We start from the raw sequence: 22121 nt of genomic DNA on the forward strand, positions 1-22121 counted from the left end.
TGCGTAACACGGCACAACGAACGCACACCTCCCCTCCCCATAAATCGCCTTTTACGCCGCTCCGCCAGAAACGAACGAATCACAACAATCAAAACTTCCAGTGGCAGTGGCGCCATCCATCTGTGACGTTTTCGTTAACTCTGAACTTTATTTGGTGCCTGTTTCTCGCTCTCGGAAATTCGTACTTCTAGTTTTAATACTCGCGTCGCCGAAGGGTGCTGCGGGCCTTTGAAATACGTTTAGTTGTCCTGGCTAGCTTATTTAACGGCTCTAGTCCTGGCGTCTTCAACGTAAACAAGACTCCGGTGAGGGTACTCCCCGCCACTGCAAGCTCCTGGCGTTTCTGGCCCTTCTCCTGCTCGCCGTGATTGTTTTACGTTGTTTTTGGCGACGGGACTCCAGAGCTTGTCGCATTCCATTTCGTCTTCGTGCTCCGGAACAGATGGATTCAGGTAAGCACAGAAACAACCCCTCTCGCGCGATGGCGCCGTGAGGACGATGCGTAGTGTTGGTAACGTCCCAGCATGTTCGAACTCCGCAAACACCTGGGTGCATTTCAGACCTCGGCACTTTGTGACAAACATTTCGCTGTTAAAGCTGCAAAATCAATGCAGCGTTGAACGTGTGGATCAAATGTTCTGCTGTACCGCATCGCGCGCGTCGGCTTTCGATGTGCAGTGCTCGCACGCCAGCGAGGGAACGCGTTGACGCGCATTAAGTACGGTGCTTGTCGTTGCCTCCGTGCACGCGTCTTCCAGGGCAGGGCCCTGTTCAGGAGCGCGCCGCGGCGACGACCCCGAAGACGTCGCTGAGCTGCCGCACGTCCTCGACGAGCAGGATCAACACCGAGTGCATCTCGCACCACTGGACCATTGAGAACTTCACCAAGTGCCAGTTCTTCCAGAGCGGCACCTGTTTCAGCGAGGAGTTCCCCAAGGACTCGTCGCAGGTGAGCGAGCGCCCATTGGTTTTACCATTGTGCACATTCAAAGGGCACTTTATCACGCCAGCAGAGTTAGAATATTCTAAGTTATCACTCTCTCTAAAGTCAGTTTGCCAAGGACATGGTAATGAAATGTTGTCAGCTGCATAAGCTAAGCATCCAAAATGACAGTATAAAACAACGTCTAAAAGTGCTTTTCCTTCCATATTTTAGCATACCATATTCCATATTCTGAGTACTGCCAAGTGTGGGCTATAAATGCGTTTTGTTTGACTGCTTCGGTAAAGCAATGTCAGTCCCAACTTTCAACGTATTTTGGGATGCTTGATACAAATGCTTATGACTGCAGTGTACTAGCTGTTATGCTGAAGTATTTTATTGAAGTAACAAGGAAAGGTGGACGAGTTGGTAACGTTGCATGGAAGAATGAAGCGTGAAAGAAACAACAAAAAGAGAGAGGAACAAATAGGAGAGGACGGCACACTCTAGCAAGTAGGGTTTTTATTGAAAAACACGGAAACATGTACATGAAGTAAAAAAAGAAGTAGCACAAAGAAGATGCTCTACGGCATGACTCGGGCCACACACGGAGACCAAGCCTTTGTTTTCGACAACCACGAGCACCAAGCCCAGGGATGTATACATCCCCCCAACACCCCTTCAGAGGATTTTGACACCCCCTTAAAACTTAAATCATGGATTAACCCCTGATTTATGAGACATCCATGTAATCAACTTCAAAGTTTGACACTGACATCGAGGGTGAGCTGATTCACTTGTCATTACTCGCAATATGGGCAGCCTCAACGTTTTGAAATTAGGCCAAATCAAATCAAAGTTTATTTCAACATTGGGTGCAATGTTGTGGCATCTGTGGCAAAAAGCTGTAACAGCTTGACGAGGCCAGAGAGCCGTGATACTTGAGCCAACAACAGCACGTGACGGCACTTTGAACTTCTCATAAAAGTTTGCAGTGCAACAATAGAGAAAAAAAACTGCATTCTAGTACCAAGATCATATAAATAACTACAGTAAAAGCTCGTTAATTCAAACTCGAAGGGGACCATAAAATTGTTCAAATAAGCAGAGTTTGAATTAGAGGGCGGGCGCTAGAATGAATGGAAATCGCGCCAAACTGCGCAAGCAGAACACAAAGAAGCCACCTCTGGACTCATTATCACAATTTACGCGCTACTACACATTTGTGGCAGGTGATTCCGTAAATAATAATGGCATGGGCTGGAGCACTGGCGCTGGAGGCGCAGCGCCCTCTGTAGAACCAAGATAAGCTGTTGCAGGAGCCTAGCGTGCCCGCCACGCTGTTGTTTTTCTGTTTTGTTGCTTTGCATCTCTAGTAAATTTGGTTTGGTTTGTATTTGCAACACATTCTAATCACTCTGGGCCAACTTCTTCTGCGAGGAGCGATGGAAACCAGGAGATCCCAGTTCGAATTAACTGTTCTGGATACCGAAGCGTTTGAATTATCGGGAATTTTCTCCCATTGAAATATACAGGGCTGTGCCGGGACCAGGGCGTGAGTTCGAATTAACCGAGTTTGAATTAATGAGCTTTTACTGTACTACATATACAAAACCACGTGACACTACATACAAATGAAGAAATGCAGTATAGCATATGTATGTTCTTCAACATGTATGGGACTGAATTAAATACTATGCAGACAGGAATTTCACGCTCACCTACGGCAAGTAGTAACAAAGACAAAAGAGGCAACACACTGAGATGACCAAAAATACAGACATAACAATCAACTTAATTGGTCACGGAAGCAGAGGTTGTGCAATTCACCACACGGGAGTCTGTCACATTGGCCTGAATTACGTGTTTTGTTGAAGATGGCACTGTACTTTAATGACTGTGAAAGGTGGTCTGTGTGGTGACGAGGAATGATATCTTGTTCTAATTCTCTGGTGCGCCCCATAGCATGATGCAGCGCTACATCTGATATTTTAAAAAGAAATTTTCACGTGTCTTTTGGTCTCAGTGTGAAAATGAAATCTAACTTTTCTTAAACATTGGTTAGCACCCACAGGAATGGCAGTGCACAGAGAGGCGCGCAGATAGCACGACGTCCTGACGTATTTGCTCCTCCCTGTTTTTGTCACTCATTTTTTCACACTTCATTCCATCATTAAAAAATTTTGTCATTTCACCAAGCTGAATTCGAGTGGTAGCACTCGAGCCGGGAAAGCTTCTCCATTCTGCATTTTTTGTTCAGCCACCTTGTGGGGTTAGTGAACACACATTGAGCTTGGCATTGTGTAGACATTGTTTATCTCGATGAGTGCAATGCTGCGCATCAGTATCAGTCGAAGTACTTGGCCCATCCACTCCTTGAAACTTTTGCGAGTTAACAAAGGTGATAAAGGCAATACGCTGTGTAAACACGAGAAAATAAGGCTGCACAAGGCAGAACCTGTCGGTGGAAAAACTAGCCTCCCCTTCATACTGTTTTCCTCTGTCCATCTTGTGCAGCTACTGTGCTCTCCATTGGCACATACAGTAGCCACTGTTGCTGGCGTGGTCACAGTCGTAGCCGCGTAAGGGGTAACCCCACAAAGTGATCTTGGTGATGCGGCGGGTCATTGTTGACTTTTGTCACGTTGCTCTGCTCTGGCCGGCCACAAGCGAGCAACGCGACAAAAGTCAGCGATGGACGGCCCCCGCGGCACTACTCTCTTGTCGCTATCACCCACACTACTATAATAGGTCACTGCAACCATTGAGTTACGCCTGTCGTGCCAAAATCACTGCATGTGGTAACCGCTTTATGGTAGCTTTGAAGTAGTCGCAGTGGTGGATGGTAGATAAACGAAAACAATTTTCGTTGCTACAAAACAATTGCCCGTCATGCCGAGGCAGAACTACAATTCCATAGTGGTGAAGAGTCCTTTCACGCACTTGCCTAGGGGCGACACAGATTTTGCTCAAGGTAAGATCGGGCAACTATGTTTACAGTTGCATATGCAGCTTATGCTCGGCACTTCTTCTGCATAGCAGGTTGTAATTTTTTGAAGGCCCAGGTGAAAATTGCAGGCACGAGAAAAAAAATGAACGAATGCGATACAACAGTAACACCACCAACTGACATATTTGCACGAGAAGTCCTAGAAGCCTTGACAGCTGATGATATTGCCGCGAACCATACATTGGGTTTGTTTATTTGTGTTTTGCTTTTACCGCCCGGCTGCGCCGGTCTGCGTTATCTCTGCGCCAAGGGAAGCGCGTGTTCCATTCTTTCTTTCTGTGCCGCATGTGTTATCTGTTGTGATAGGGAGATCATTCCGATCTTACGTGAACAGCCCAGAATAATCTTCTTGGATCTACTATGTTCTCGATGCGAATCGACGTTTCGAGAACCACGCGCGCCGAAAGATAAAAAGCCTGCAGTGCGGACGCCGGGGCATTCGATTCTGCGACGCTCGCCGACGCACGTACGTCACTTTGTTGACCACTGCTTCGCCGCCTCTGTATTCTTTTCAGTTGTTAGGGGAGCACAAGTTCGCTCCAATAAACTTGTTTCTTTTCCAAACAACTGCTTCGTCCTTGGCTACGTGACAATATGGCCCTTTGGGAGTCAGCTCAGCAGTGGTTGCACTCACCACTGGAGAATAACAGTGGGAATAACTGGTCACATCGCAACCAATTTCATATTTCTCAATGCAGTGTGCAGGTTGTGCTGTTGGGGCTCGTGGGTATAAAAATGCTAAAAGTAGACATCAATAGTGTCAGTGTGGTATCTTGAACATTCATGTTCATTCTTGTATCTCACTTTAAATTGACCATGAAATAAGTTCGCATGCTGAGAGTAGCCAAGGTTTTTCTTATTCTAGGTCTTATCACCTGCATACACCTCTGCGCTGTCGTGTTTATTAATTGACCCGTGAGTAGTTTTTAACTCTCACAGTTGGAGGTGATGTGCTGCATCATATTTTCATATTTTCCATTACATAAACAGAAAGACTGCTTTGCACCTTGATCTTTCTGTGATGGTCATGTGGGCATAATGCCTGGGCTTTGCAAAGTCTGTACACCTCTTGGAGGATAAAAATGCCTTGAATGCTGATGAGGCACGGGATGGGAAAGTGAATGACAATGTTGGTCTATTGCCAGGGTACGTGTATGGTGTGATGATTACAAGCATTGTCTTGGAGGACTAAGCGAGCAGTTTATTGTTGGCAGTGGCGTAGCGTTGTTTCTTCTTTTGCACAAGGATTTGTGAAATGGTTATTCCTTATGGCCTTCGGTACGGAAAATACTCCGCAGCTGTCACAGAAGTCTAATGTTGTGCAATAGCATATATGATGCCTAATAATTTTTTGTGCGTGAATGCGAACTTTTACTGGTTTTTGCATACGAAAATCACTTAGCATTCTGTAGCCTTATGTAGCCTTTGCCCCTCCATACCTCTCTGCCATGGTACTTATTTTTTGTGATAACCTTTTACAGAAAAGGGGGGGCTACTTTGTAGCCAATTTTATTTTGGGGTATGTGGGCTGTTGCATCATCAGGGAACTGCAGTGCCTGTGGCACTTGAAATGCTTGTTCCTCTGTGCTTGTTATGTGAGTAAATTTTGATGTTTAAGGTAAATTCATGTAAATTTTAATCCAGGTAAATAATCTGCGATCAAGCAAACAAACGGCTGCAGCATGCATCCTGGTCACTGGCGTAACCAGCAAGCTAGTGTTCTTCACTTATTACTCCTGGACTAACCACAGACCCCTGAGAAGCAGTGTGGCATTTGTCTTTTGATTTTAACTCTGTGGTCCTCTGTGGTCTTGCATTCCTGTGGTGTAGTGGACGTGCGGGATAGCCACAGTGAGTCCAAAACTGCAAATCGAAGAGTCGTGCTCTTCCCAGGCGTGAACCATGGCACCGGCCGGCGCAGCTCCCAAAGCCTGTTTGAAATGGTAAAAAGGGCTAACAAGGGGATGCAAGGAAGAACACTGTGGACAGGGCGGGTGCTTATAAAACAACTGGGGGGGTAACAGTCGTATCCGAAGCATATCTGAAGAGCATTTAAAACAGTACCTGAAGTGGCAACCGAATTCCATGTTGTGAAAGCTGCGCCCCACATCTGTTTTAGGTTTTCTCGCAATTATATGTACGGTGCTCTTTTTTCGTATAGCGGCCGTCCTGTCCGAGTGTTGTCCTTGCATCCCCATTCTTTAGCGCTTCTTACCGTGTCGTACTTCCATCGCCAGCTAGCCCAGACTTGTGTGTTATATGGTCCGCTGCTGTTTAACTCCCCCTGCAGGTGCGGCTGAAGCTGCGGCTGGACCTGACCAAGGACTATGCGTCGGTGTGCGTGGTGCCCCTGCAGGGCATGCAGGGCCGCAGCTGCGTGTACACGCTGAAGCTGCTCGGGGAGGCCGGCCGGCCCGTGCACCGGTACCAGCACAACGGCTTCCACACCCTGTACCGGGGCAGCACCAACTACCAGGGCATCGAGCTGTGCAAGAGCTTCCTGTACTGCCCGGACAACCGCTGCCTGCTGGGCGATGCCCTGAGCCTGCTCTTCGAGGTCGAGTTCCTGGCGGACAGCACCAACACACCCGTCAAGCGCGCCGACATCCCGCTCAGCCCGCTGCTCAAGAACCTGGGCACCCTGCTGGAGGACAAGAGCTTCGGCAACGTGCAGCTCACCGTGCAGCAGCGCAACCTGTACGCCCACCGGGACGTGCTCATGCTCTCATCGCCCGTCTTCGGCGCCATGTTCTCACACCCCACCAAGGAGTCCCAGGAACAGGTGCGCTCGGGGCAGGGGCCGTAGCCGCTGTACGCCGTCTGTGGTTGGTTGCCTGTGTTTGTTGGCCGTTGTGAAATGCCTTTGCAACATCGCTGCTGAGAGGCATGTTTCTTGCTGGGCCAACTTTTGTTGATCTGCTGCCAATTTTGTTGCTTTCCAGAACACAAAAACGACACAATGGCCTGACATCACACTTTGAGCTATAACGTCACAAACTAAACTTTGAGCTATAACGTCACAAACTAATACCCACTGCTTGATGCACATTGAGTCCGTGTTACTTGGTACACTATAAGGCTCAGCATTATGGCTACGTAACATTAAGCTTAGATATAGGCCAAGCATGAGCAGTTGGCAAAGGCTGTCAGTCGTATTGACAGAGAGGAGAAAAAGACACAGGGGAGAAGGGATGATGATGATAATGAGGGGACAATTGTATTTATTTATTTCTCTAAGGACCGTAACGCACCACAGAGAAGGGTGTAATTTTTACAGAAAATAAAATAGCAGCATATAAATGCACAAAAGATTACGGGAAGAAGTTGCACTTAGCAGATGTGAAATTAGCTAGAATAATGATAGTGATGGTAACCCAATGGAGGGATGAAATAGAGAAATTTGGGGTAAACTGTGGACTTGAGCAGCGCAGGACTGGAGCAGTTGGAGGTCAATGGAGGGGCCTTCGTCCTGCAGTGGACCTGAGTAGGATGATGATGATGAGGATGGTGGTAAAGGCGGGAAATTGATTTCATTCGGAGCTGGTATTGGGGACAAAAGAGTAAGAATGCATGTTTGTCTGGCAGTTGGGTCAGCACAGGAAAATGTGTGTGACACTATTAGAGAGAGTAAATGCTTCAAGAATTTGTTCTAGCAAAATATTTTGTGGAGAAAACACAAACTGGAAACAGCTCCCCTTTCGGAAAGATCGGGAAGTTTACTGTTTTGTTTGATATGAGTGACACCTGCTGTTCTGAAAATTTTGCAGAGTATAAAACTGGCCTCACAGATTTGAAGGAGTTGATAACATAGTGTGTGAGACATAGCCAGATGGTACAAGCATACTCGACTTTTATTCGCACCAGAGTTGCAAATGTGGCATTGTTCAGCTGAGCCCAAGAATGCAGGGTCGATCCCGCCGTGGTGGCTGCTTTTCTGATAGAGGCAAAAAGCAAAAACACCTGTGAGTTATTGAAATTTCGGCGCACGTTAAGGATGCCCAGGTGGTTAAAATTATTCGGAGCCTTACACTGAGGCATGCCTCATAGCCCAGGTGTCGCTTTGGTATGTTAAACACCACAATCAATCAATCAACCAATCAGTTTTTGAAAGTGGAACTTCCATTGAGACGGGCACAGAGCAAACATGTTGACAGAGCATGAAGCCAAGTAGTGTTATCCGCAATATGTGTGCGCCAAGAAAGGTCACCAGAAATGAGAGTGCCCAGTTACTTGCTCATATTAATAGAGTGAAGCGTGGAACCTTTGAAATATGTAGGCAAGTTTGAGCTCATTGTGGGCTTTATTATTTACGTTGTTTTACATTTACTTACATTTAGTTTCATTAGTTGTTTGTTGCACCAAGCACTTACGTTATCTAGATGATCGTTTTTACAGATGGTGTCGTTAGATGTGATAGAAATTTCCCCTATAAATTACGCAGTCGCGAAGGCTCTTATGGGGTGATATAACGGTACTATTAGAAACATCATTAATGTAAATCAGAAAAAGAAGAGGGCAAAATGCAAACCCCTGGAGGATACCTGAGGTTACAGGGCAAATATTAGTCAAGGTTACTATTAGCATACATGTACTGGGTACGATAGCTCAAGAAAGATTCAAGCCATTTCAAAACATGTAAAGTTTTGCATGTTTTAAACTTGCATAGTTTAAAAAGCAGTAATTTGTGGGACACTGTCAAAGGACACATTCGGCAATTGGACATTAATGCTTTTGCATGCACTACACTTAAAGGGACACTGAAGTGATTTGTAAACATTGCGGGATTACTAGCGCAAATTGTAGTTCGGAGTCCGTAGGCATTGTTTCGACCACTCTGGCCGCGTTTACGCGAATTTATTTAGTAGAAAAATCAATTCGAAAATGCTGTCCTCCTCTCTTTACGCTCGCCCATTTTCTGTGGCGTTTTCGTGTGACGTCAGCAGGAGATGAGCTGGAAAATGGCTGCGCTACTGCACGGTTCGCCGACCAGCCGACCTACCGATCGAGTCAGTCGGCCCAGCGTTTCGTCCGCCGGCCGCCGACGGGTCGTCGCTATTCGCTCGCTCAATTGAAACTAAGCCACAACACCTTTGTGAATGAAAGAATGTGCCTTTCCTTACTTTGTTAGTTTGTACACTGTGTCAAACTCAGAGTCCGGGTCGCTCCACACAAACGCTGCACAAGTGCACATGCGACGCTTCGCTGACTTTACGCTAGTAGGAAAATCTAAGGCCAATTGAAGGCGGGAGAAGAGTCAGCGAAGTCAATATAGTTAATAAGAAAATAAAATCAACTGAAACTTTTACCGTACAGCGCAAAACTAGGGAGCAGGAAGCACTTTTTGTGCTGGGTAAACAAGCACAGCGGTCAGCAGCACGACCGCACATCTGCGAACGCTTTTCCGTCAAAGAAATGCAATTGCTAGACGTGAGATATTGTGGAAGTTTGGGGAACACTTACTGCAGAAGTGATATACAACAAATAGTCACATAAAGTACTTAAAATGCTTAAAATAAATAAAAGTGTAAACTGGTCATACATTATAAACCTTATATATCCAAACCGGCCAGCGCCGGCTCGTGGCCTAGTGGTCGGAGGCGCTGGAACTTTTGTTTTGAAAGTCGCAAGTTCGAATCCCCGAGGGTACATGTTTTTTTTTTTTTTTTTTGTAAGTTGATTTTTTTCGTATGCGGCCGATGTTTTCTGAACTGAGTTCACCATTTTTGGGCCGTAACGTTCACTGCTCCACGAGCGAGATCGCAGAACGCGCGCATACTGACAATGACGCGCTAGCGAGTTCTCGTTGGTGTGCTGTTGCCACAAGCACCGACTGCTTGCGGGCAGTGGGCCCAGGCCTGAATCAGCACACCCTTGGCCTGGTGCGAACTAGCTTTTTACGAACAGACATGTGAGGCAAGCTCCGAATATGCGGGAAAAGCGCATGGCATTTGAGAGTCTGCGGTGACGCGAAGGGCGTTCATCCACTGCGTAGGCCTCGTCTAGTGATTTCTACGATTCCAAGCCGCCCTGGGAGGTTTATCTTAGACATTTGACAGCCGACAACATGGCAGAAGCGCGGTACGGCGATAACTGAGATATCGAGAATGCCCATCCAATAACGCCATCAGATGTCAAGCATGTTGTTTTACAGAACCGAAACCGAAACTTGTTTGATTGCTAACCTTGGGCATCGTCCAATCACGGTGCCCCCCCCTCCTGACGTCACAGCCTTTAGTTGGTGCGGCCGCCGCAAACCGCGCATAGTAGTTTTTCTTTTTTCGCGCTTTGTAAAATAATTACCGATTTGTCAACCGGATAAACGATGAATAGTGTGTTAATTTGAGCCAGTCTACACAGTGCAAGCAAAAATGGGAGCTTGACAAATTCACTTCAGTGTCCCTTTAAGGAGTGCATGCGTGTATGTGTATTTCTTTTTTGTTACAAGTTACAACATAACTTATGCTAGTCCTCAGTGGTAGAAAGGCTGGTTCACGAGCCTTGTGTGTTGAGCAAAGACTGTAGTAAGACTGTTCGGAATGAACAGCCCATTTAAATAAAAGCGTAGTGCTGCTGACGTGAAATTAACTCACCTATATCGCTAGCAAACCTTGCCTATACACGGTTTCTGCATGTATTCATTGAAAATTGTGTCATTTAGGCGAACCTTATTTTTGCTCTCTAATACGCATCTCATCGCCCACACTACGAGATTTCCGGAAGGTCGCTTTGCCCAGCCTATTTTTAGGAAAGTATTTCCATGGCCGCATTCTTGTATATCTATTCTCAGCTACTTTTTTTGTGTATTTACACAAATTCCTTTCAGCGATCCTGTTATGTGAAAGAGAAATCTATCTTAGTACATATAGTAGAACCCCGATAATACAACTTTCAAGGGATCGCTCGAAAGCGTCGTGTGACCGGGGTGTCGTATAATTGGGGTAAGGTAAATGCTGCGCATGTAGGTGGTCTCACGCGACGCGTGGACTTAAAACTTATTTAAATTGCTATATTTAGTGTGTTTTTGTGTAATTTGCGAATCCCTGACTGAAATCCCAAGTTTTAAAAAAAAGCAATTTTTACCCACCCCCCCCCCGTCACGGGGTCTGTGCTAGCCCACCAGTCCTGTGCCTCGCGTGCACGCAAGATAAGCTGGGGAGGCAGGCACGCCTAATCAATATGAGAGGGGAAAAGGCAAGAGTGTGGCTAAGGCTGCAGGCAAGAATTGCATGGGAGCGGGCACGGGAGTTCATGTCGCCATGGTGGAGTATTGCGTGTCATGTTCATCAGATCGATGGGAGTTCAAATTGGTGGTCCACCGTCTACCTGGACTTTGACTTCTTGCGGTTGACACATCGGCGCTCTGCTGCAGTGCAGGGCTGTCGAAGGCTAAGCTCCTGCCTACTTGTGGTGTAGCTTCTTCTTGTTCGGAATTCGTCTCCATAGCGGTAGCCATCTCGTCCGATGCGTTGGTGGTGACGGGGTTGGTCGGCATTAGGCCTAGCGGCCGCCGCCGGCGTGGCCGGGTGCCGAGCTCGAGCTAGGCCTAAGGTAGGCTTAGCGAGGCGGCGCCGCCGTAGAACAGTAAAGTCGCGTAAATCCTCGAAAAATGCTGAGACGCACCGAAATGTGGTATCAGCAGGTTCCGTAAACGAGGCCTAACACATATGTAAAGATTGGGACTCACTGGAGCAGGCTAGTCCGCCGAAAATTCGCATAATTTGCGGAGCCGATGTGGAGCCCGTCCGATCGCCTCTGCACGATGATAGCGTGCAGCAAGTCGACAGTCGCCTGGCCCATATGATAGAGGCCAGACAGTCCCTACAGCGGCGATGGAGACGACAGCGCCACAACCGCACACTACGCAAGAGAGTGGCGGAGCTCGGACGAGCTATTGAAAAACACAGCCGCGAGCTCTGCGCCCAGCAATGGCATGCCGCTTGTAGTGAGGCAGACGGACAACTCCACAAGGGACGGACCTGGACGCTGCTCCGCCATCTCCTCGATGAAACGAAGACAAAAGGGTACCAACAACACAGACTGGCACAAATCATGCACGCCACCACCAAGGAACTAGGGCAGGAGGAGACGTGCAAGCGGATAAACGCACGTTATCTACCGAGTACCCCAAGTGAAAGCCATGGCGATTACCAGGGAACGCAAAACCCAGCCCTCGATCGCGACATCGAAGAATGGGAGGTACGGGCAGCGCTACAGAGCCTCAATTGCAAATCTGCGGCTGGCCCGGACCGAGTAACTAACAAGGCTCTGCGGAACCTCAGCGATGGGGCCGTCACGGCTCTCACGGGGTACTTCAACCGCTGTTGGCGCGCAGGGGCGATACCACGACAATGGAAGACAGCCAAAACAATCCTCATCCCTAAGCCCGGTAAACCGCCCAGCATCGAGAACCTGCGCCCGATATCCCTCACGTCGTGTGTAGGCAAAGTCCTCGAACACGTTCTCAACAACAGATGGCAGCGTTACCTCGAAGGCGAAGGCCTCTACCCCGACACCATGTTGGGGTTCCGGGAACGGCTCAGCACCCAGGACGCCATGATCTTGTTACAACAAGATATACTCGACACATTTATCCTCACCCACGACAACAAAGCGGTGCTGGGCCTTGACCTGCAGAGCGCCTTCGACAAGGTGCGCCACTCCGCCATACTGGCGCAGGTCTCGCGACTGGGCATGGGGGAGAGAACGTACAACTATATACGAGACTTCCTTTCGCAGAGAACAGTGGAAATCCAAGCAGGGGATCAACAGCTGCCGGTGAAAGAACTGGGCAGCGTGGGAACCCCCCAAGGTTCGGTGATATCGCCGCTGCTTTTCAACCTTGTGATGATCGGTGTAGCCGAGCGGCTCTCGGAGATCCCGGAGGTCCGATACACCATCTACGCAGACGACATTACCCTGTGGGTTCCCGGGGGCAGCGATGGCCACATTGAAACAACACTACAGACTGCAGTATATGTCATCGAAAACCACCTGGCGAACACCGGCCTGAGATGCTCCCCGCAGAAATCTGAACTGCTCATAATCCCACCACCAGGCAGGTACCGCAAGAAGGTGGAGGAAGAGTCTACGAAAATCACGATACGCACGAGAGACGGAACTGTCATCCCCAAAGTGCAAACCCTTCGCGTCCTCGGCATGACCCTCGAAGCGAGCCGGAGCAACGGAACCACAGTCGACCGCATCACCACGAAATTGGGAATTGCCACCCGCCTTATCAAACGAATAACAACAAGGCATCACGGGATGAAGGAGGCCAGCCTCTTGCGACTGATACAATCATTCGCCATGAGTCACGTGGCCTACGTAGGGGCCTTCCACCAGTGGAAGAAGCACGAGAGCGACAGAATCAACGCAGCAATACGAAAGACATACAAGGCCGCTCTGGGACTACTGAACAGCACCAGCACCGACCGGCTACTGGAGCTGGGCCTCCACAACACCCTGGAGGAGATTAGCGAGGCCCAAAGAATGGCCCAGCTTGAACGCCTTTCGACCATACGTACAGGCAGAAGAATACTCGAGCGGCTGGGCCTCGGACCAAAGAAGACGGAAACACACAAGGCAAGGGGTCTCCCTCTGGAAACGCTACAACGCCTCAAGATACTCCCATTGCCCCGCAACGTCCATCCCGACTACAACCCAGGACGCCGAGCGGCCAGGGCCCGAGCCCTCACCGAGACGCACGCAAACGACACGGGCGCCATCTACGTGGATGTAGCCAAATACCCCGACAGACCAGACACCTACGCAACAGTGGCGGTGAGAGCCACCACCGGAGAAGTGTACAGTGCGTGTAGTGTTCGCGTACCGTCTGCTCAGCAGGCGGAAGAAGTGGCGATCGCACTCGCGCTAACGAACCCGCAATGTACAACAATACTGAGCGACTCGCGCTCGGCCATCGCGAACTTCGCCAAGGACAAAGTGTGTACAAGTGCAGTGCGCGTAGTGCAGTGTTGTGCAGTGAACAGTGAATCGGTGCCGGCTACCCACATCCGTTGGTTTCCGGCGCACATGAACGGTAGCACCGACGGCAGCGGCCACCCTAACCGCAACGAGACAGCGGACGCCGCCGCGCGCGCACTTACCAACCGCGCGGCGCCCCCCCGCATCTCTCAGGCGGAAAGGCAGCAGGACTCAGACCAGGAACCCCTCGTGACTTACGCCGAAATACTACAGTGGTACCGCCTCGGCAGACAGCTTCGGCAGCCCCCATACCCCAAGCTCACCAGGGCTGAAGCAGTGCTGTATAGACAATTGCAGACAAACTCTGTGATAACTCCGGTGCTGGCGCAATATGTGTGTCCAGAAGTGTACGAAAGTGTGCTGTGCAGTGTGTGCGCGAAAACGAACGCGACCTTGGCCCACCTACTGTGGGACTGTGAACTAAATCCAGTGGAGGCAACCGCCTCAACGCGTTGGCCGGACGATATCACAAGTGCTATGGACTCGTCTGACCACTATGTTCAACTCCGGGCAGTCCAGCGGCTCGAGGCTGCTCTTGCAGGGCAGAAGCGCAGGGAGGCGCCGACGGGAGGTCTGAGGGATCACACCCGACGACCCTCCGCGCGTCGACCTCGTAGACGCCCGCAAGGCGTTGTCTCGGGGACGACTTAGGAAACGTCAAGGAGGGGGCAGGCCCTGAGTGGCTCCCGCCCACCTCCCCCCGCAGGACAGTTCAATAAAGTCTTTCTCTCTCTCTCTCTCTCTCTACCAGTACCGGCCTGCTTGCTTGAGTCTGTTCAGCAAATAGTCGGGCCCGCCATGGACTGTTTACTTTTGCACATGAAGCAGCGTCAAACGGGGATGAAGAAATAAAGGTCAGGATGAAGTGGCCAAGTGGTGTAAGAAGTGGGGAAAGTGCCGGTTCATCACTACCAGCGTTTGTTGTATGAAGCGGACCACATGCACCCAAGCGTTTTATAATAGGAGTATTTAATGCCTTGTTTGTATAGGGAGTTTGCCGGGACCGCAGTGAACCGTCGTAAGAAGCCGTTCATCATCAAACCGGGGGATGTATAATCGGAGTTTCACTGTAGTATCTATTCTTTTGCTCGCAGCACATGTGTTACGATATTTCTATTCTGGAACTGCCTATTGTCTTGTGTGCATTTCCTTTGAGTTTTTCTTTTTTGTGAGTTGGTATGTGCCAACCTTTGAAAGGGCTGGAGTAAGGCATGCTGGAAAATAAATAAATATTCTAATAACATTGCCCTTTTTACAGTGGGTGCAATTAGCAGATAAAGGCAGGGGTCTTACGTTTTTCTTTTTCTTTTGTATTTTTTTTTTCAAGCACCGATGTGCAATTTTTGCACATTCTCTCTCTCTCTCTCTCTCTCTCTCTCTCTCTCTCTCTCTCTCTCTCTCTCTCTCTCTCTCCTCTCTCTCTCTCTCTCTCTCTCTCTCTCTCTCTCTCTCTCTCTCTCTCTCTCTCTCTCTCTCTCTCTCTCTCTCTCTCTCTCTCTCTCTCTCTCTCTCTCTCTCTCTCTCTCTCTCTCTCTCTCTCTCTCTCTCTCTCTCTCTCTCTCTCTGATATCACAGCCGCAACAGACCTGAAAGCCCATGCAAATTGTAGTAGGTGCAGGGAAGCAATGCCGTCATTACAAGGCTTGACACGACTTCTTCAGCTTAAAGCAAATTACAATAGTAAATGTTCTGTAGCTTTTAGAAGAGAAGTACAAATGTGGAGGATATGTTTGCAAGTTTGCATTTCTGTTTTCAAATTTCATTCAAATTTGAGGTCAAAAATCATTTTCTTCAGCGCCTTTTGATCCAAGTTCAGTTCGGGCTGAAATTTCTCTATTTGCAGACCTCTAGTAGCCACGTTCATTTTCGTGGCTGCATATCGAGGCAATGAGGCAGGTGCATAAAGGAAAACAAGAAGTACAGATGAACTGCAGGATTGCTATTATCTACTGGATCAGAGATCCACCACTGCACTAATGGTGAAGTGCACAGTCTCAACCCAGAGGGCAGTCCTGGCACCTTCGTTTCGGTCTCTGCACTCACCACAATTGTAACAGCACATGACGCACCATGTTTTAGTCAAGTTCCGTGTGCGCCAAGCAAATTGACAAATAATCCTCTTAAAATGCCACGTGGGTTTATTTTATTATTACTGTTTTTGTGTGCCTAGGAGGGAAGGGGGCTGGATGTGCCAAGTTAGCTGAACTAGTGGGAAAGGACAGCCTACCATTTCGTGTGCCGAGTGTTACAACCTGTTGTCCCTTCCCCCTCCGCCCCCTTCCCCCCTCATCCCCGGTGCCAACAAAACGCAGGTGATCCACTTGCCGGACCAGTCGTTTGAGGCCATGCGGGAGATGCTGCTGTTCATCTACACGGGCGAGGTGCCCAACCTGGACAAGGTGGCCGAGGACCTGTACATGGCCGCCGACAAGTACTCCATGGGCGAGCTCAAGGCCCTGTGCGGCGACTACCTGGGCGCCAACCTGACCGTGGAGCGCGCCGCCGACGCCTTTGTGCTCTCCAACATGTACAGCGACACCGAGCTCTCCTGGAGCATCGCCCGCTTCATCGCCGACCACCTGGTCTCCGTGCAGAGGACCGCCGGGTGGCGCAACATCTGGGGCAAGCCCGACATCACCGAGCGGCTCTTCATGCTCATCGCCGACATCGGCCACTCGCTCGAGTCGCCGTCACCGCCCACGTAACCTCCTTGCGGTCGTTGGCATGCGGGGGGATCTCCCGACGTTCTGCACGGAAATGCATTTAAAACTACGGTTGCTCGAGTCTTGGACCAGAGTTAGAACGGCTTTCAGCCGTCGATGGAAGCAGCCGTGTGCGCCTTTCTGGCTTTGGATTCAATTTCAAGGAGCTTTGAACAAAGGGAAAATGTGCGCGTAGCCCTTTGTCGGAGATTTTGAGGCCAGGTTTGCGAGTGTCGGGGGAGAGGAAGAGGGAAATGTAGTTGTCTGCTGGCTTATCGTTGTGACTGTGGTTGTTGGGAGTGTGCGCAGAGGCAATTAAGCGTGCTAGCGTATTGTTTGAGAGGCCGCTGTGGCTCCTGGGTTCTGTGAGAATGCTTCAAGTTTGGGCAGTTTTATCGTGGCTAGTTTGGTGACCAAAGTTGCGTCCTAACCGTGCAGCAGTGTTGTACAGGTACATCGCTATTGACTTCTGTTTGCAAGGCCGGTGGATTGCGGGCAGAGTACCCAGGTTGAGTTTCCCCGAGCATCTGGGGTGGTGTGGAACCTTTTCTCGACTTTTCTTGACAGAGGCACAGTTGATCTTGAGCACGCACTAGCACGTATTTTGTATTGCCGGGATAGTTTGTGCATTTGGCTTGGAGGTCGTTTGGTGATAACTGATCAAACGATTCAAAGCATTGCAGTTACTTAAGTGAACTTTCACCTTCTAAAGCTCGCACCAAGCACAAGTGTAATTGTAAATGAAATTATACTTTTACATCATTTTTCACATCTAACTCCTATTACTTAAGCAACCTTGTAGATTGCCTTTCATTCCCATATTTTTCATCCCAAATAGCAGCCTTCGCAGCAACCTGAATGAATTGAAAACACCAGCAAGCAGTGGGGAAATATGGTAGCACAGGAGCAATTCTGAAGCGAATCATTTTCCCAGAGTGGGCATTTTTAATGCTCGGATTCGTCCTTGGGAACAACTGAAATGCCAGTAACTGCAAGTGCACTATTAGGAACCTGCACTTCTGTGTGGGATGTCTGTAGGCTATTCTGTTATTGTTCACGTTAATTTGGATGCCCTGTAGCCAGCAGTGTTTGTTAATTCGTTCGCATATGTCAGGTAAATGCAGTATGATAAGTGTAGTTGAGTTCGTTCATGGCTACAGTGCCGTTTGGACAAGTTAACCATTTATATGTGGAGGTGATGTATGGCCATTTTTAGCTGCGGAGGTTATTAATGTTGTGGCTACAAAAACAGTGATATAAAAAACTACAATGCAGTGTTTTCAATGTGAAGGTGTTGCTATTGCACCCTTGTTTTGTTTTCTTTCCCAGGCCTTTGTCATATCTTCCTGCTAAGCCCATGAACTGTCATACGTACAAAAAAAGAATATCAGGTGGCCTTGCCTAGCTCTAGCAACCATGCCAAAGTAAAGATAAAATAATGATAGGAAGGGAAAGTGCATATTGTAGAAAAACTGCAGCTCAAACAAGACAGAACCAAAGAGGAAACACGAACATGTAAGAGAGCCTTGTGCGTTCACATCCACATCTTCTCTTGATCCCATTTCGCTTGCACTGCGGTCTTGTTAACGTCAATGTGAACCAACTAGCTTATGCCCAACTACTACTGCAGGCGGTATGCCAGAAGTGATGCAAGACTTCTATCCTGTGTGCTTCTGTGAATGGAGTGGTTTTTCTCTAAGGAATGTCCCTTTTCAGAGCTTGGCAATTGTTGTAGCCGCTATCGGCAGAGTGCACTGTACCAGGGTCGTTCTGAGGGCGCTGTTATGCTTGGCGGTTCTGTCGCTCAATTCCTAGAAGCCAAAGGTATTTTGCTTGGTAGCGAGTAGCTGGAGGGCGCAGTTAACATTGACACCTTTCAGGTGTGCACAAACCGTGTGATGCTTTCGACGTACTAGTGCAAATGTATATATATATATGTATGTTATAGGCGTACTTAGAGAAAAGGGTTCCGACTGACTGGACTGTATATGAACCATATTTAACTTTGTGATTGTATTTGTTGCAATAAAGGAAGTGTGACACACCATGCCTTGCGGTTCATTCTCAAAGAAGACACAGCCTGGTGAGGTCTTTGCTTTCCTCACCTAAGGTCCCGATAAAGCCTGCTAAGGCTTGCTAAGGCCTTGCTTTTCTTGCAAGGCCTTCCAAAAGCGGCAGTGCCTGCAGTTTTTCGTGCGCCATGGGTTTTAATTTAGTGCGCTTTTGAAGATAAGTGGCTGATGGTAGTGCACCAAAGACAATAAAGTGGCAATGACCTATAATGAAACCTCTTTTGAATATATTAACCATGAAGTGCTCTAGCAAGCCACATGAACCCTGGTCATAATGCCGACAGTATCCAAGCAGTCCAACAGCCATCTGTGTAAATTTTGCGAAATTCAGTAGCCCCAGCTTGCATTGTCTGAACTCGTGAAAAATCGTGCACCCCTCTGTCTAATGACGACGATTGTTGAACGCGAAGCTTTCTCGTGAGGGATTCCTTGGTTGTCGTCTGAGTTGGGACTTTGACTCACGGACGGCTTCGACTTTGACTCGCATGCAGTTTGGACTTTTGATTGCAGCAGTTTCGACTTCGACCCTTCACCATTTGATTTCACACAAAGAAAACCTCGCGTTCAACCGTCGTCATCGTTAGAGGTATGCAGGATTTTTTTGTGTAATTTTGCCCGTCCATGCGCCCCTCTCCAAATCTAAACTGCTTCGGCCGTGTCGGAACGGTGCAATTTGCATAGACATCAGCTTCATAACACGAGAGACGCAGGTTCAATTCTGCCCATGGCAAGTGTTCTTTAGAGTGCAAGCTATGAAGCACCTGCTCGTGTGGTTTCGTGGCGCCGTCGTCCCTAGATGTAAGCGAACGAACGAAGAGGACACCGAAGGCAGACAAGGTAGAGTGAGCAAGAGAATGGCGAAAGTGCGAGGGAGAGAGCTGTGCAAGATATGTGTGACAAAACCGCGCCTTGGTGTCTAGTGGTGCTCGAGAACGGAGATGGAAAACCAGGCATCCATGAAAGCAAGGTTTTCGTTCTTTCAAGTTCACAAAAAGCACAAGTCTAGCGTGCTGCACGTACATCGGTTCTTCATCATTCTCTTTGTTGCGTGGCTCATACGAACCACGTGACATTTGCGCAGGAGGTTGAAACACGATTTACAACATGCTCGGCTGTGGCGACGTGCTGTGAGATAACGCCACAGTTACGCGCCTCATCATGTGTTCGCTGATCGCGCGATCACTTCTGAGATGCAGCAGCTGTGCGCTGTGGCCGAGAGGACTGCAGTTCGCACTGCACTGAAATTTTGCTTTAGTGAGCATTGTAATCGTCAGACAATTTTTTTCTTAACTTCACCTGTGATTGTTTTCGACAGAGAAAGTTGGCTTTTCTGCAGTGCATTTTCGACGCAATCAGCGAGACATAGAAAGGTTCACTTTAAAGTTAAATTTTATGCCTTCTGGCGTTGCACTGGTATATATTTTACATAAAACTATGGTCTTTGTTGGGTACCTATCTGGTCTGGCTGTTTGCCACTGTAATCAGCCAGACCTGTTGGTGAGGCCTGCTCACTGGTGGGTTGTAGGAGAGGGGACGTAAAATAGAGTGTGGGAACATAGAGGGTTGAGAAAAAAGTGTAGTAGGAGGGGAATGGGGAGGGCAAGAGCCTAAAGGGAATGATGAAGTGGACGGGCAATACGGGGAAGGGGAGAACGGAGATGAAAAAATGAGAGGGAGAGGGAAGAGTACCGTAGCTGGAGCGGAGGAATGAGAGTAAAAAGTAGGGGTGCGGGAGTATTAAAAATTTCAGAATATCGCACCGAATAACGGGTCATGCTATTCAGCTTTGAATCTAATAGCCTATTTGAAAACTTCCAATATTTTCGAACTGTTTTGAAGTTGGAAAATGCAAAGGGACAGCTGTTTTAATGATCTCGGGCTCATGAGGTTATGGCATGCTGTAAGCGAGAAATGCAAACTATATTCGCAGTGAGTGAGAGCTAGTTGGGTCCTAGCACTCCTAGCTGAGCGCCAGTGATCAACTTGCACCAACAAGCACCGGCTTCCTCCGCTAGCAGTGACAGGCTTTTCTGCAATGCACCAGTGATGTGCGGCTCAAGGGTGAGAGGAAAGTGCTCTTACCGCCTTGTATGCATACAGTATATGCTTGCGTGGGGGAAATTTTTCTTTCCTCCATGCCTACCCGGTAGTGATCCAAATCCAGCCTTCTGCTTTTATTCTCGCATCCTAATAGCGTTATCGTGCTCAAGCTGCCTCTATCACTCTCTAGACAAGAAGGCCTCGCTACGTGTTGCCATACAAATTTCCTTATCCGGGTTTTCTGATCAAATTAAGCACAAAGTCGATCTTTTTAGTGCGCAGCACTTAAGCGCCCGCTACTGTGGTTTGACGGCGCCGTCGGCCCTCGTAGCCGAGCGAATGAAGGGGACACCGAAGACAGAAGGAAATGGCAGCATCTCCACTCCGTGGATGATGGCGAGGGTGTGGAGTACGGGGATTCGAAATGACATCCAAGTTGCACCCCGAGCGACATCCGATTTGCGCCCCGACCGTCATTCGATTTGAGCCGTGAGTTGCACCTTGCTTATTCCCTAAGTGAAACTGCAACTCACGGCTCAAATCGAATTTCGCTTGATTGTCGCTTGATGGTGGTGTGCGCAGAGACAGACGCGGACGGACACTGGGAGGTCCTAAGGCACTCCACGCCGTTACAGGCGACGGAGTAAGCCGTTTGACTTTCGGGTACTAACTCGCGGTCGTAGCCCAATGGGTGAGACGACTGACACTAACTCTGTCGGGTCTACCAGAAACAGGCTCGAATCCTGCCAGTGCCGATGCCTGTGATTCTTCGCGATTGTAAATGCTATGCGCACGGACGCGGACGGACATTGTGCGGTTCTAAAGTACTCCGCACCTAAAAACAGAGGTGGAAAATGTGAGGGGTAGGTCGGTATGCCGAGGCGGCGCGAGACGCTCCCCTCACGGTCCCACAGCACCTAAATTGAAGGACTACTTCACGGGAAGGAGGGAACTGCCACAGCTCTCTGACACGCTCACAAGACACCAAGCAACCCTACTAAGACAAGCTCAAATAGACACCTTGGACACTCCAGCTAGACTACACAAGGTATGGGGAGATCCTGACACACCACCCCCTACTTGCTCTACCTGTAACGTCATACTCGACCAAGATCACATACTCTGGAACTGCACAGCCATACACAACACTACAAACACACCCAACAAAGGATGGCTGACCACAACAAGCACCACCGAAGAGCAAAGGCAACTGGCGGCGTACATCAGGCAGCGGCTTGAAGACGTCACCAGAGGTCTTCTGGAATGTGAGGACTAAACAGGCCTGCGTGCATATTTTTAATAAAAGCTTTTCTCGCTCTCTCTCTCCCCGGCGCCGCGCTGCGAGATAACCGAGAGAGCGAAGAGGTCATCGAAGATGAGCCCGCATGAAG

The 22121-nt window shown here is 48.8% G+C and overlaps 1 protein-coding gene across 1 annotated transcript; it reads left to right on the forward strand.

The window, feature by feature from the left end:
* The first annotated feature begins 164 nt into the window (after positions 1–164).
* Positions 165–18665, forward strand: LOC144169075 (speckle-type POZ protein-like). Its single transcript, XM_077698075.1, has 4 exons — positions 165–452; positions 759–949; positions 6223–6714; positions 16229–18665. Exons 1-4 carry the CDS (start codon positions 443–445, stop codon positions 16619–16621), a joined length of 1086 nt encoding a protein of 361 aa, XP_077554201.1. The 5' UTR covers positions 165–442; the 3' UTR covers positions 16622–18665.
* The last annotated feature ends 3456 nt before the right edge of the window (positions 18666–22121 follow it).

This window comes from Haemaphysalis longicornis, unplaced genomic scaffold (genome assembly GCF_048455015.1).
Source record: "Haemaphysalis longicornis isolate Haplotype H1 unplaced genomic scaffold, Haemaphysalis longicornis Haplotype H1 scaffold_2, whole genome shotgun sequence".
NCBI lineage: Eukaryota > Metazoa > Arthropoda > Arachnida > Ixodida > Ixodidae > Haemaphysalis > Haemaphysalis longicornis.